Below are 13,993 nucleotides of genomic sequence, written 5' to 3'. Positions count from 1 at the left end.
GTTTTCTGTGTTTATTTTGTAACGTGCATTATAGATTGGCACAATGGTATGTGATTATCTATGAATAAATAAATGCATATTGTGTAATAAAATAATTTGGCTGGGCTTTTGTCTCTAGTTCCTGGGAGGTAACCTCTAAATCCTTGGTATTTCCCAGTTACTGAAGTGCCTTTGTTATTCATGGTGGGTCCCTTAAAGCAAACCCAATAGTTAATGCTAATGACATGGCTCAGGATGAGCGGGTGGCCACACCAAAAAGACCAACTCTGTGATTAGATGGTTGGCACTTTTAGTCACATGATATCAGGCCATCCTCTGAGGAGGGGAGGTGGGTTGGAAATGAGTTCAACCATCTCGGCAATGATTCCATGAATCATGCCGATGTAAAGAAACCCCAATAAAAACTCTGGACACCAGAGCTTGGGTGAACTTCCCTGGCTGGCAATGCCCTGCCTGTTGTGACATATCAGTGAGCCTGAAAGGTGGCATGTCCCTGAAGACAACAGAAGCTTTGCACTTGAAACTCTCCCAGATCTTGCTCTATGCATCTCTGTTTGGCTGGTTCTGACTTTGTATCCTTTTGTTATAGTAAAACTATAATTGTAAGTACAGCACTTTCCTGAATTCTGTAAGTCATTCTAGTGAATTATCACACCTAAAAGTGGTCATGGGAGACCGTGAATTTGTAGCCCACTGGTCAGAAGTAAAGGTAGCTCAGTGGATGCCAAACTGATACTTAGTATCTGAAATGAGGCCAGTCTCCTGGAGGACTGTGCCCTTAACCTTGACTAACTCTGGGTAGACATAAATTGGAAGGACTACTCAAAAAGTTTTAGTGGCTATGAGTATTTGGTTCAAAAAAAGTTAGGGAACTACCTAAGACAGCACTCAGGCCTTGTGACATCCCTTCCTTCACCTGCCATCTGCCAGCTGTGGCTCTCAGTGTGCTATGGGAAGGAAAACTACAAACAAAAAAACATTCAATATAAAAAAATTAAAATTAGGTCACAGGATACAGTAGACTTTAAATGAGGACTGTTCTAAGTGTTATTTGTGAGTAAAGAACATGAGATGGAGGACGTGGAGACTGTGACATGGTTGGGCTGCTTATACGTTCTTCTTTCACACCATGACTCTTGCTCTTGCTTTGGAATTCGATGGTATGGTAAGAAAAAGTTACAGGAAAACACTTGCTATGGGCTCTGTCTAAATTTAATGGAGTCAGATATCATACACAATGACAATGACCTATGTTTTCCGGTGACAAAATAATCCTTTCATGATTCATGTTGTGCTATTTTTCTAATTTTCTCTTTAGAATAGGTTCCTGTAATATCTACTAGTTTTTAAGGAGTAGGTGTATAGGGGGGTTGGTTTACAACTGATAATAAATAAGGATAATTTTCTCAACGAACTGAACTGCAAAGACAAATGACCAAGCCCACCCCAACATTAAATGAATAAATGGGGGCTTCAGAACCCTCCAGCTGCAGCTAGGAGCCCCATATGGGGCAAATAATGTCATAGATTTAGAAAAAGGCAGAGATTAGACGGAGGTTGTAGACTTAGAAGATGCCGCCTTTCTACTCGTTTCACAATGCAGTGGCTGAGTGCATATTTTTTGCTTACTGGGTAATTAGAAAATAAGGACCTACAGTAGGTATCATGAAATACTCAACATATTCACTGAGGCTGGAAAGCAGGCCTGATGGAGATCATATTCATGGTGGACCTGAAAATACCAGTAAGGTTCAAGTAAGCCACGAGTATAACTGTTCATCTTTGTTTTTTGTTTTGTTTTTTACTCTGTAAATCATTTATTTGTTACTAAAGGATTTCAAGGGAGAAATCATCTGATCAAATCAAATGATCAAACTTAACATCTCCAATATTATGAGACATGAATGTGTGCTTCCTAGATGATACACTGACAAGGATACAGGAGACTCACACAAGTTCCTGCCAAAATGTTTAGCTTGGATCTAATCACAGAATTGGACAAATCCAAATTTAAAGACAGCGTAAGAATAATTGATTTGAACTTTTCACAAACGTCAGCGTAACTGTTCATGTTTAAAAGCCTAAAGCTCTGTTTTCCAAATAGGATCATCAACCATCCCACAGATTAGCTTTTTTCATTAACAGTGTTACCCAGAAGCCAAGCTGAGCATCTAGACCTGGAAAATGAGCTCTTATCACAATCTCCTCTCTGAGGAGTTATGTGACAGGTATAATTAGTGTCCTTCAAGGCAAATCTACTCCCCAAAGACAGGCAACTAATTTCAAAGAAAAGAAGGTATAATCAAACAGAGAGAAGCCAAGGAGATCCTGTGAGGAAGTAACGATATTTGCAATAAATATTGTGACACAGAATTGCACATGAGGAGCTGCCGAGGAGCCTATTTTCAGAGTGCAGGTAGAGCAGAACAAACAGCAATCATGTTTATATAATGCCTTTTATCCAGAAGTCCAAGCCTTTTATTTAACCTTTATATTCCCTATGTAGCCTGACTGAGGGACGGCTGCAGCAACCAGAATTTAGCTTTTAGCCTTGACTTTAGTGTCCATATTTATGGAATAGTAATTGTCATCCCCAAGTGCAGTTTAGGTTAGCTTGGCACCAAGACACAAAGTCAGATAGGATGGGCACTTCTATTCCCTTAGCTCCTTCTCTGTACATAATCAACACATTAACTGCTAATATGTGCTTCCTGCTTCAGTCTTCAAGCCTTTGGCTATTTCCCAGATCACCAAAAAAAAAAAAAAAAATGCTGAATTAAGATATCTTTAATTCAAGGCTTTACATTTTTTAACATGTCTGCATTCTTCATGCAGCTAATATGGGGCTGGAACCAAGTCCAGCAAATGAAAAGGTGAGTGGAAACAAACAAATGAAAAAATCCAGAGGCAGAAAGTTGGTCGATGGAACTTTGAGTACATAAGAGATGAGAAAATATTTCCCATTGGGTTAGATCACACTTTGGGCCCCTTTTTAGGTGTCCCCAAATATGTGCTGTACATTTATTGTACTAACTCATGCCTCAAATATATTCTCCTTTCCAAAAAAAAATTTCAAAAGACCATTTTAGAACTGGAATGTGCTACAGGAACTAACCTGGTAACTTCGAGTCACTTTGCCCAATACGGAAGATGAGGCACATTCTGATCTCTCTTTATCAATTCTGCCCACATATCTCCCCATCTTCCTGAGAAGTTGGAGGGTCTTATTTTGTATATATAGGCAAAATTTTGGTAAAATAGGCAGTACCTCCTTATAAGAGTTGATTGAGAGCATTGATTTATTTTCATCATAATGGTCTAATACTATTCCAGCCCTCAGTTATCAATTGTTTGTTGGACACATAATTGACATGTGCCTGGGACTGTGCTAGACTATGAAGACACAAAATGAATAAGATCTAGTCCTGTATACCTCTCTTTCTGTCATTCACACATTCATTCATTCAACAAATATTTATTGAACATCTAGTATGTGCCAGGGACTATTCTAGGCATGTATAAAAAATACTGCATAAATGGGACAGAGATTTGCTAGTCTATGAAGCTTGCATTCTTGTTGGGGAGACAGACATGATAAACGAGTAAACTGGAAAACATATCAGAGGGTGATAAATGCTATGGAAACAACATAAAGCAGAGAAAGGGATAGGGAGTGTGGAAGAGGGCTGCAGTGTAAAATAGGGTGGGTGGGAAAAGGCCTTGCTGAAAAGGTGATGGTACAGTGAAGAATGGAAGGAGGTGAGGGGAGAACCAAAAGGATAACTGGGAAGTGACTTCCAGGCAGCGGGAAGAGCAGGAGAAAGTGCCCTGAGGTGGAAGCATGCCAGATAGGTTCTAGGGATGGCAAAGAGGTTGGTGTGGCTAGACTGGTGTGAGAGATGGAGCACAGGAGAAAGTGAGGTATGAGAGGTAGTGGGTAAAACTGTGCAGGGTCTTACGGGTGCCTGTAAAGGCTTTGGTTTTAATTCAGGAGAGGTGGAGATGCTGTGACTGTCTGGAGCAGGAATGACATGATCTGATTTACAGTTTGAAAAGCTCACTCCATCTGTTGTGCTGGGAAGATTCTGGGGGCTGGGGCAGTGCTAGAAGCAGGGAGACCAATTAGACTCACGTAATAAACCAGGTAAGAGATGATGGTGACATAACCAAGCTGGGAGCAGTATGTTACGGCTTGAGTTGTATCCCCTCCTCAAAATGTTGAAATTCCAATCCCTAGTACCTCTGAGTGTGACTATATTTGAAAATAAGGTTTTGCAGATGATCAGATTAAGACAAGGTCATTGGGGGTGGCCCTGATCCAATATGACAGTGTCCTCATAAGAAGGAGAAACTTGAGCACAGAGAGAGACACATATAAAGGGGAGATATGTAAAAACACAGGGAGAATGTTATCTACTGGCGAAGGAATGCCTGAGGCCACCAGAAGGGACAGAGGTGACAAACAGATTCTCTCATAGCCCTCAGAAGGAGCCAACCCACTGGACACTTTTTCTTTAAATTGAAGTATAGTCGTTTTACAATAGTGTGTTAGTTTCTGGTGTACAGCACAGCGATTCAGTTATAGATATATATTTATACACATGCATATATATTCTTTTGCATATTCCATTTCATTATAGGTTACTACAAGCTACTGAGTATAGTTCCGCCATGGACGTTTTGATCTGGGACTTCTGGCCCCAGAACTGTGAGCCCCTTTCTGTTCAGTAAGCATGCAGCTTGGGATACTTTATTACAGCGTCCCTAGCAAACTAAAACACAGCGGAAATGGGAGGTGTGGCGGGATTCTAGATATGCGATTGGTCCACATTATCCGTGGAGTCCATATTAGGAAGCTCTGAACAAAGGCTTAGCAATTGCTCGTCATAACATAGTTGTTATTATCAGGATACAATTCTTTCATATTTAACATGAGGTCACCTTAATTTAAGGCCATTACAGATTTTGGGAGAAAAAGAAAGCGAGAGAAAATTGCAGAGGAAGAGAATATGTGAAGGTGAAATTTCACTCCAGTTCTAGCACATCTGCCATGGTACCCTGAATGTCATGGAAATGAATTATTTAAAACTGGTGGGATTATGGTGTCAGACTTTGATCCTCAGTCTGGTGGCTTTTTAAAAATATCAATCTGCTCCCCAGATTTCCTGCCTTTAAAAACATCCTTATATTTATAGTTTTTCGTTGTGTCATAAAAAGCAGAATGTAAATAAGGTCGGGCAGATAAGCCAATGACAATTTCCTACAGGAAATACAGCAGCCTGTGGCCATGCCATACTTAGAACAGAAATGCATTTAGAGCCAGGAATGGGGAAGATTTGAAGTCAAGTGAACATGTACTGCATTATGTATAGACATTAGAGTCTTAATACTAGATGTTCAGAAAGAGCCTGGACAGCAGATCTGAGTTCTGTATACTCAGGGTCACGCTCCAAGTGAGATGCAGAAAACTCTACTTGCCACAGCTCCTGTGAGAAACATTTCAAAGGCAACAAAATTCCCAGTGGTAATCTTGTGTTTCTACAACTATCTAAATCTACTTGGGACTTGTCTCTCTAATAAATCACTCATTTAATTTATTTCTTAAATCGAAGCCCATTGGAGGAGTCAAAGCACAGAATGCTCTGTTTTCAAAAAAAAAGGTAACCTCTATTTTCTCAAAAGTGTAGAGCCACTAAATTGCTGCTCTTGAGTTTGAACTCCACACAGTTATCTCCTTAGTAAACTGCAGGTTTAAGCAAACAGGGATCTGGCAAATTAGTCCAGTTACTGACCATGATTACACACAGTTTCACCACATGGACCAAGCTGAAGAACACTGTAGACCTCGTTGCAGCATCCAATGGGATTGTTTAGAGCTACAATGTGATTGTTTACTTCCTTGCGGGTTTTTTTTGTTGTTGTTGTTGTTTTTACAAAACATGCCAATCAGTTCAGGTAACCTCAGTAGATACGTACTTCCCATGCAAATTTCTTTCACTTCACTAATTCAATAACTATTTTTTGAGCACTTTACACTGAGGTGTAAAGGTGAAAAAAACAGGCAGCCCTTGTCTTCAAGGAACCTGGAATCCAGCAGAAAACAGAAAACAAAATAGGCATTTACAGTATGTTGTAAGATATATTAATGGTGTTTCAAGAGCCTACCATAAAAGCAAGTAAATGAATCTGGAGTTAGAAAAGACTTATCAGAGGAAATGATGGTCAAGCTGAAATCTGAAGGATAAGAGGAAATCAGCTTGATCTGTGTCAGGGAGGTATGAATGTGGTTTCTTGTAGAAAGCAGAGCATGTGCAAAGGCCCAGAGAAAGAAAAATCCAAAAGTATAAGAAGTTCAAGGGACTAAAAGAAGTTCAAAAACTGGAGACTTTAACAAGCATAATAATACAAAGTCAGCATCTGGCCTCCAAGATATTGGATGTAATACAAGCACCTGAGGCCATCTTCAGAGAAGATAAGCACAAACTGCTTTCTATCTAAGGTATAATGTAGAAAGATGGTATTCAGGGAGGATAATCTGGGTAGCACAGAATCGATGTATTCCCTTGAGTGGTTCCATTCAATTCTTGGATCATTTGCGATCACAAGAAGTCTATGTGCTTGGATTATATTTCAAAAAGGAAGTCTGAGCCTCTCATGGGGGTCTTCACTGAATATGTTCTAATGTTTGTCTTCTATGTTTTGAAGGCACTATAACAAAGAAGTCTCATGAGGTCTTTTTAGTACTAGTTATGAAAGTCATTGTTGACATAAACCCAATGTGCCCCAAATTAAAGACATTTCCAGCAGAATTTAATTTAAAAAAAAAAAAACTTTCTTTGCCCTCAGGGATTGGTACTACAATTTTTACCCCTTCCTATATTGAAAGCTGTAGAACACATCATGTTTAATTTTTTTTTTTTCAGCGATGGTTTTCACTTTGGTTTCAAAGAGTTTCAGAACCAAATTTTGTTTTAAACCCAATAGCCACTTTACCCTTTATATTTCCATAAGCTTTGAAATTCTCTATCAGACACCCTCAAATTTATGTCCCTCTCAAATCCTCCTGTCTGAAGGGCTCCTGGCTAGTCACTCATTCCATTCCTCCTGCCAACCTCTCCTGAAAGGGCTCTGCTCAACTCTCACCTTGGTTATCAGTGTGACACAGACATGACCTAAAGCAGCTCACCTCAGACTAATGCAACACAGCGCTGCATCCTTAGAAAGTGAGAGATGAGACAGGAAAAATACAGTGGTTCCACAATGTCATGCATCTGAAAGTCAGGCTGAGGAAGTTTTAATAAATTAAGGAGGGGATGGTAAGTCTTGCCTTTTAGGCAGGGGTCTTCCATGATCTTTAGGATCATGTTCTTTTGGGGTAATAGAGCAGCAGTGGGATAGGATGGGTTGGGATGGGACGAAATCTAAGGGGAGAAAGACCAGTTAGAAGGCTGTTATGAAGGAAGATGAAAAAGAGAACATTAAAAAGCTGAGCAATGATGGTCACATGGTTTTCCAGGCAGGAACAGATTCAAAGGATATTCAAAAAAATTTAATATGCAAGATCAGGTCCCAGATTTGGATGGATGGAAGTTAGAGTGGGTTCAGGGTGGACCTGGGTAACAAAGCACTCTGGCCTCAATGAATAGCAGAACTGAAGTCAGGAGGGTGAGCAGTTTCAGGTGAAGATACCTGATTCTGAGACACCAGCAGGATGTCCAGGTGGAGAAATATTTTGGCTACCTGGAAATGCAACACCTCAGTTCAGAAGACAGACTGGGGCCCGATATTTAAACTTGGGAGCCATCTGGTATAAGTGATAAATGATGTGTGAGAGTGGATAAGATGGCCAAGGAAACAGAATAAGCCCAAGAAAAAAGCCATGACAGGATGCTTACCCTTGGCTGGGTGAAGGAGGGAGTGAATGCTAGGAGGCAGAATGAGGAGAGGTCAGAGAGAGATGAGAATAATCTGGGAAATGCACCTCTAAGAAGACAGGAAACAGAGCCCCAAAGGAAAGAGCGGGTAAAGAGAGTCCAACAGTTACTGAATTGGAGGAGGATGGGGACTGAGATAGGGCAGATGGTCTGTTGACAGGTGAGGGACACTGGGTGCCCATAATTCTGGCCTGTTGTTCCAACGAAAATTATACAACTACTGAGAACAGATGAGGGATCCGCTGAGCTCATTAAAACCAAATGATTTGTCTATTTTGTAAACAGTAGTTTGTATCTGCTAATCCCAAACTCCAGGTCCTACTGTATAACACAGGGAACTATATTCAATAGCTTGTAATAACCTTTAATGTAAAAGAATATGAAAAAGAATATATCTATTTATATGTATAACTGAATCACTATGCTGTACACCAGAAACTAACACAACACTGTAAATCAACTATACTTCAATTAAAAAAAAATGGTAACGGCCATCCTAGCAGGATCCTTGGTTCTTGCATCAGAAATGCAATGGAAAAGTCCAGCATCCTCATGCCCTCCTCCACACCTTCCCTCGGTAAGGCCAATCTGAAACACTGAAAACTATCTAACAAATCCAGAGAAGGGCTCAGGAAATTTTTACTGTAAACAGCCGGATGGAAGATGTTTTAGGCTTGGGAGCTATGGGGTCTCTGTTGCAGTGACTTAGCTCTGCTGTTGCAGCGTGAAAATAGCTACAGACAATAAGTAAATGCACCTGGCTGGGTTCCAATAAAGCTTCATTTACAAAACAAGTGGTGGGTCAGATGTGACTCGTAGGCCAGATTCGGGTTACGGTTCAGTTTCCAGGCCCCTATTTTAGACCAGTACACTTCTAAACTGCTTATTATTTATACTTTTATAAAATCAAAAGCCATGCACTAGTCTCCACAGAACTAAAGATGACAGGACGCAAAGCACCAGAGTTTTAAGGACCCTTCCAGGGTCAGACCCCTCCCTCATACCCTGTGCTGTAGCTCCTTTCTGAGGTACCCAGATAACTGGATCTCAGGTATATCTCCTGAGGTTTTCAGATGCTAAAAACCACCACCAGAGGAAGAAATAAACTACTTGATGATCGAGCGCATAGGGCCCCCAGACCTTCTGGTGCCCAGCGGTTGACAGTGCTGACCGCCTTGTTACCTCCACATCAACCAATCAGAGAATTGTGCATGAGCTGATCATGTACCTAGGACCCTCCTCCCTTATCTGGCCTTATAATATGCTTTCCTGAAACCTTTCGGGGAGTTGGGGGTTTTCTTGGGCATGAGCCACTCTGTCCTTCTTGCTCGGCTCTGCAATAAACATTTCTCTGCTCCAAACTCCAACGTTTCAGTTTCTTTGGCCTCACGGTGCGTCAGGCACACAAACTTACCTTCAGTAACAGAGTGAATATAGAAAAATCACCAACGTGATTTCTTATGAATCCTTAAATAATGAGTCTGAGCATAGCTAGCACTTACTTGCTTTGTGAAACATAAGTGAGATCACAGTATATAAAACACACATATTATATTGTGATGTGCTCACTGCTTTAAGGAGGGAGACACAGTTGAATGACATTAACGGGAACATTTGCTCTTACTTACCAGTCCTGTACTGCATTGAAGGACTCTTCATTTGTGATGTCGTACATCAGAATGAAGCCCATGGCCCCGCGATAGTAGGCTGTGGTGATCGTCCTGTATCTCTCCTGGCCTGCCGTGTCCTAAAACACAGCAAGAAAAATCTCTTAAAAACTAAGGCAATGCGTCTTGTGGGAAGTGATTAATTATTTCAAAAACAGTCATAACAGAGACCCTCAATGGTATCTGTAGTGTATAGCACTTTATATTGTACAGTCTTGTTTTTCCTAATGATTTTTATATGGCGACTCTGCAATATTATGAAAAATTCTGTTCTGGGGAAAGAGCTAGCTAAAAGTGTCTTCCACACAGGATCATTCCCATAAAGCAGCATCTAATTATAGAAAATAAAAAGATTACACATATCAAACTCTGTGGCTTTTGTATAGTTTAAAACCAGAAGAGTATATTTGTTCCATCATGAGATATTTACTATCTAAGTACAATCCTCTGTGAGGGGAAAAAAGAAGTTTGTGAAACGGTCCCTGCATTTAAAAGCATGCAGTATAGCTTCAGTTGACTCAATTGTAAAGTGAGAATAAAAATGCCTGCTTCGTGTGGATGTTTGGGTCAGACAGATCTGGGATTCCTGCTCTCCCATCAGACAGATGGGGGAAGGCACATGAGCCACTGCACCTCTAAAAACTTAAACCCTCTAAAGTCCAGCATGCTTGTTAGGGTGACACGAAATAACGCATGGAAAGTGCTTCACAGAGCTCAGCACATGAAAAATGTGCAATAAACGGGAAGAATTGGCTGTTATTCCTGAAATTTGGGGAGGCAAGGCTAACACAAGATGGAAGACTGCATCTCACAAATGCAAGTTCAGGGCCTCCAAAAGAGCCACATGCAGTAGTGAAATCTGAGAGTCAGAGGCAGCTCCATCACTGAAATGATCCCTGTATATCACGTATACTGCATAGTGCAGCTGAAGAAATGATTCCTCAATTCAACTAACGTTTGCCCCTTTGTCGTCTCAGGATCTGGGGTTATCACTTACAACCCAGAGCCCCTTGGTTTCCCTCTCTGCCTCTTTCCACAGAGATTGGGCTTTGATTTCTCTGTCCTAGTATTCTAGGTGCATAGCATTTTGGACAGAAATGTTCCTTTCTTTCTGACTTCAGTCTGGATCCTCTTTCTCCCCTTCTCTCAGAGATGCCTCCGTTGTACACCCAGTGCCTCCCAGCTCCCCCTAAGACTTAATATTAATAGGTCTTGGAGGGAAAGCTAATGTGTTGGGTGACACAAAAAGAGGTTCCCTTTAGCATCAGAGTGAAGCAAACATCTCCCTGCTGGATGGGACTCGTGCTGGATATGCTGTTCCTCATCCATAGGTGTCTTCCTTCTAAGATGCTTCCACGCCACCCTGGACTAACGGTCAGAAGCTCAAGACAGCTCATAATCTCCTCCTAGTTTGTGAGGTTTATTCTGTTTGGCTCCTGAAAGTTCAGAGAAGGGTGACCAAAGAAGGCTGAGGGAATCAGTGAATGACTCCAGGAGAATGTGGGGGTGTGAAAGAACACTGGAAAATTAGCCAAGGGTGTGACTTTCCATGAAGCCAGCAATAATTACATTCTACTTTAGGAGCAGGGATAAGGCCGGCCTGATTAGAGGTGTTTATTAGGTAATACTATTGAAATAAGTTTCCAAAGGTAAGGTGAAAAGAGAGTATGGGACCCCAAATAGCAAAAGTGAAGCAAAACAAGTGGGGAAGGTCTTTCAGAACATACCATTAATTGGCAGAAAACAAAAAGAAAAGTCTAGATTTCACCACATGAAAAGTTGACAATTCTTTGAATATAGGGGGGAAATGCTATACATAAATTGAAATGATATATAATCAAAGAATATTGGAATGTTTTATTGTATTTTGCTTAGTACTTTATAAATATGAAAGTGTAGATGTTAGAGAGAAACAAGGGTATCAAAAACTGCATGTAATTGGGACAAATTTACAAATTTATTAGACGGAAAGAAGCCAGTCTTGAGCTTATTTGGATATTCTTGGATATTCACTGGATCGAATTCAAGTAACAGTCTATCCAACTGTGAAATCAGAAGAAAGAGAACCAACTTCCCAAAGACCGTATTGAAAAAGCAAGGTACAACCGGAGATGGTGTAACATACTTTGGCTCTCTGGGGGACAGAACCCCTTATAACTAGTCATTCTCTTTTAAAACTTAGGCACTTTTGTCTTGGGTTCATATTTTTCAGAATACATTATCTACAAAATTACCTTTTTGCCTTTTGTGAAGTAACTTTAAATAGCTTTATCTCTTCATGAAGTATCTTTTTGGCATTGATTAAGGAGCCTTCTTACAGGTTGGGAACACAATGCTGCTGCCTTCTCTACACAATAGGAGAAAACAGCCAATATGCCCGAGGCACTGCTAAAAGGTGACCCAGACCCTCCCTGTCAAGCATGTCCACAACACAGACACTGAATAATGTTGTGCTGGAAAACTAAGACATTATCTCTTTCTTCTCGACCTCTTCCAGTGATGGCTTCCCTTTTCCTAAGATGTTAATTTTATTCTGACAGTAAAGAAACGAGGTCTAGTGTTATAAAACACATCAATTTCACACTGTGAGTGAAAGAACAGAAATCAAGGCCCTGTTACATGGAGATGTTATAGGAAACCACAGGGTTGGAGAGCCATTATGTATCAAAATTTAAAAAGAGAGAGAGAGGGACAAAAGCATCTTTGAAGAGAGAGAAAAAACAGAGAAGCTTTCAGACAGCATTTAAGTCACAGCAAGGGGCAGGATCCCCCATCATACTCTGACTGGAAGCCAGAAACACAACCTAATTGGAGGTAGTCGTCACCTAAAAGCTCTCAGGGAAAATAAGAAATTGCACCAAGCGGGGGAAGTGCAGTAAGAAATACAAAGAGGAAACTTCCTTTCAAAATGCGAAGAAAATAACAAAGAGTACAACTAAGATGGCTCTGCATTGGTTTTGAGTATTGAAAACAACAGGATTATAAACTCATAAGCATTTTCTCTCCCATTATATTAGGAAGAAAAACAAGCCAGGGGGAAAAAAAAAAAAACACTTCATTACATTGGACATTTACTAATGATGATAAAAGGTTACATTGGAAAGAAAAGAACATTTATAATGTCAAGTGCTACTAATGTAATTAAATGTGAGAGTTTCAAAAGGTAACTGACTAAAATGGTACCTCTTCTCAACTTGCTCCAGACCCTGGTGTTGCCTTGTTCCTCTGCTCAGTTGATTCTAATGACTGGAGATACCTGCTGGTTTTCTATAAACGTAGGCTTCTGGTGATTGAAAAACACAAATGGAAATCTCTCCCAGAAAAAAAGAGGGATAAAAATATGATTAAAAAATGGAAACTTTCTTCTGTAAGAGTCAGCTTTCATTTTTCTCTTTTAAGAAAAAAATAAAATCATTTTAGTTGATTTAAATATTTTGATTTCTCAGTCAGGTTTTTAGGAGGAATTTTTGGCTTTAATGATAGGTTTGATTAGCAAATACTTGAATATCTGTCAAGAAAAGAGCTGTAAAATGGAAAACATTAGCAGCATGATAAGCAGCAGCAAGGAACATATTCAGTTTGAATTTTGGCATTTTTGTCTGTTTTTGCCTTACATCTTCTTTCTCTGGTGAAACATCTTATTTTTTTTAACTGGATGTAGTGCATTCTCAAACCCTTCTGAGGTCACACAGAGATAATGTGCAGTTTTAGGATTGAGGAAATAGCTTTCATCTGTAAGATCTGGGTTATATTGTAATTTGTTTTTTTGTTTGTTTTGGTGGTTACTTCTCTCTGTATTGGATCAAAGGGAAAATGGAAGTAACCATTTGTAAAGAAACATAACTCAAATAATATCGCCACCATCAAAATACATTTATTGAAAGTCCAGACAGAGAAAAATAGATTGAAGGACAGACAATCCTGACATATGATAAAGTAGCTGGAAAAACCAAACCAGAACACATTGATGTTAACTGATCAACAAAAGTAACTTAAGTTAAAGGAAATAATACGTAATAACTCAGGAAAGAAATCAACAGAAATGGAGGATGAGAACACTGCAACATAAAATAGAAGACACACTTTAGCTAGTGAATTTCCAAACAGACACAAAGATGTGAAGCGGAATAAACACTCATTTAGCATTCAAACAAGTAGTCATTGCTTAACTTGCACCTTGCTGCCTTTTGCCTGGAGAAGTTAATTTGAATCATCAGAGAAAGCTTTAGTTATGCTCAATGTAACTTAGTGTTAATGCTGATTCATTCATTCATTCATTCATTCATTCAATAAACCGTAAGTGAAAACCTAGTACCAGTTAGGGACTGTGAGAGGTATTTATTAAATTTATTTTACCTATTCTAGATATATTTTTGTATATTTAAAAATTCT

At 39.8% G+C, this 13,993-nt stretch overlaps 1 protein-coding gene across 2 annotated transcripts in view; it reads right to left on the bottom strand.

Moving 5' to 3' along the window:
- Positions 1-13,993, bottom strand: part of RAB3C (RAB3C, member RAS oncogene family) — a 255,698-nt gene that overhangs the window by 132,224 nt on the left and 109,481 nt on the right. For both annotated transcript variants that reach the window (XM_045525090.2, XM_045525089.2), the window contains exon 3: positions 9,563-9,681. In XM_045525090.2, coding sequence (XP_045381046.1) covers positions 9,563-9,681 — 119 coding nt within the window. The remainder of the gene's footprint in view (positions 1-9,562; positions 9,682-13,993) is intronic.

The sequence above is a fragment of the Camelus bactrianus genome, chromosome 3 (assembly GCF_048773025.1).
Source record: "Camelus bactrianus isolate YW-2024 breed Bactrian camel chromosome 3, ASM4877302v1, whole genome shotgun sequence".
Lineage (NCBI taxonomy): Eukaryota > Metazoa > Chordata > Mammalia > Artiodactyla > Camelidae > Camelus > Camelus bactrianus.
This window is presented reverse-complemented; position numbering and strand designations above follow the sequence as displayed.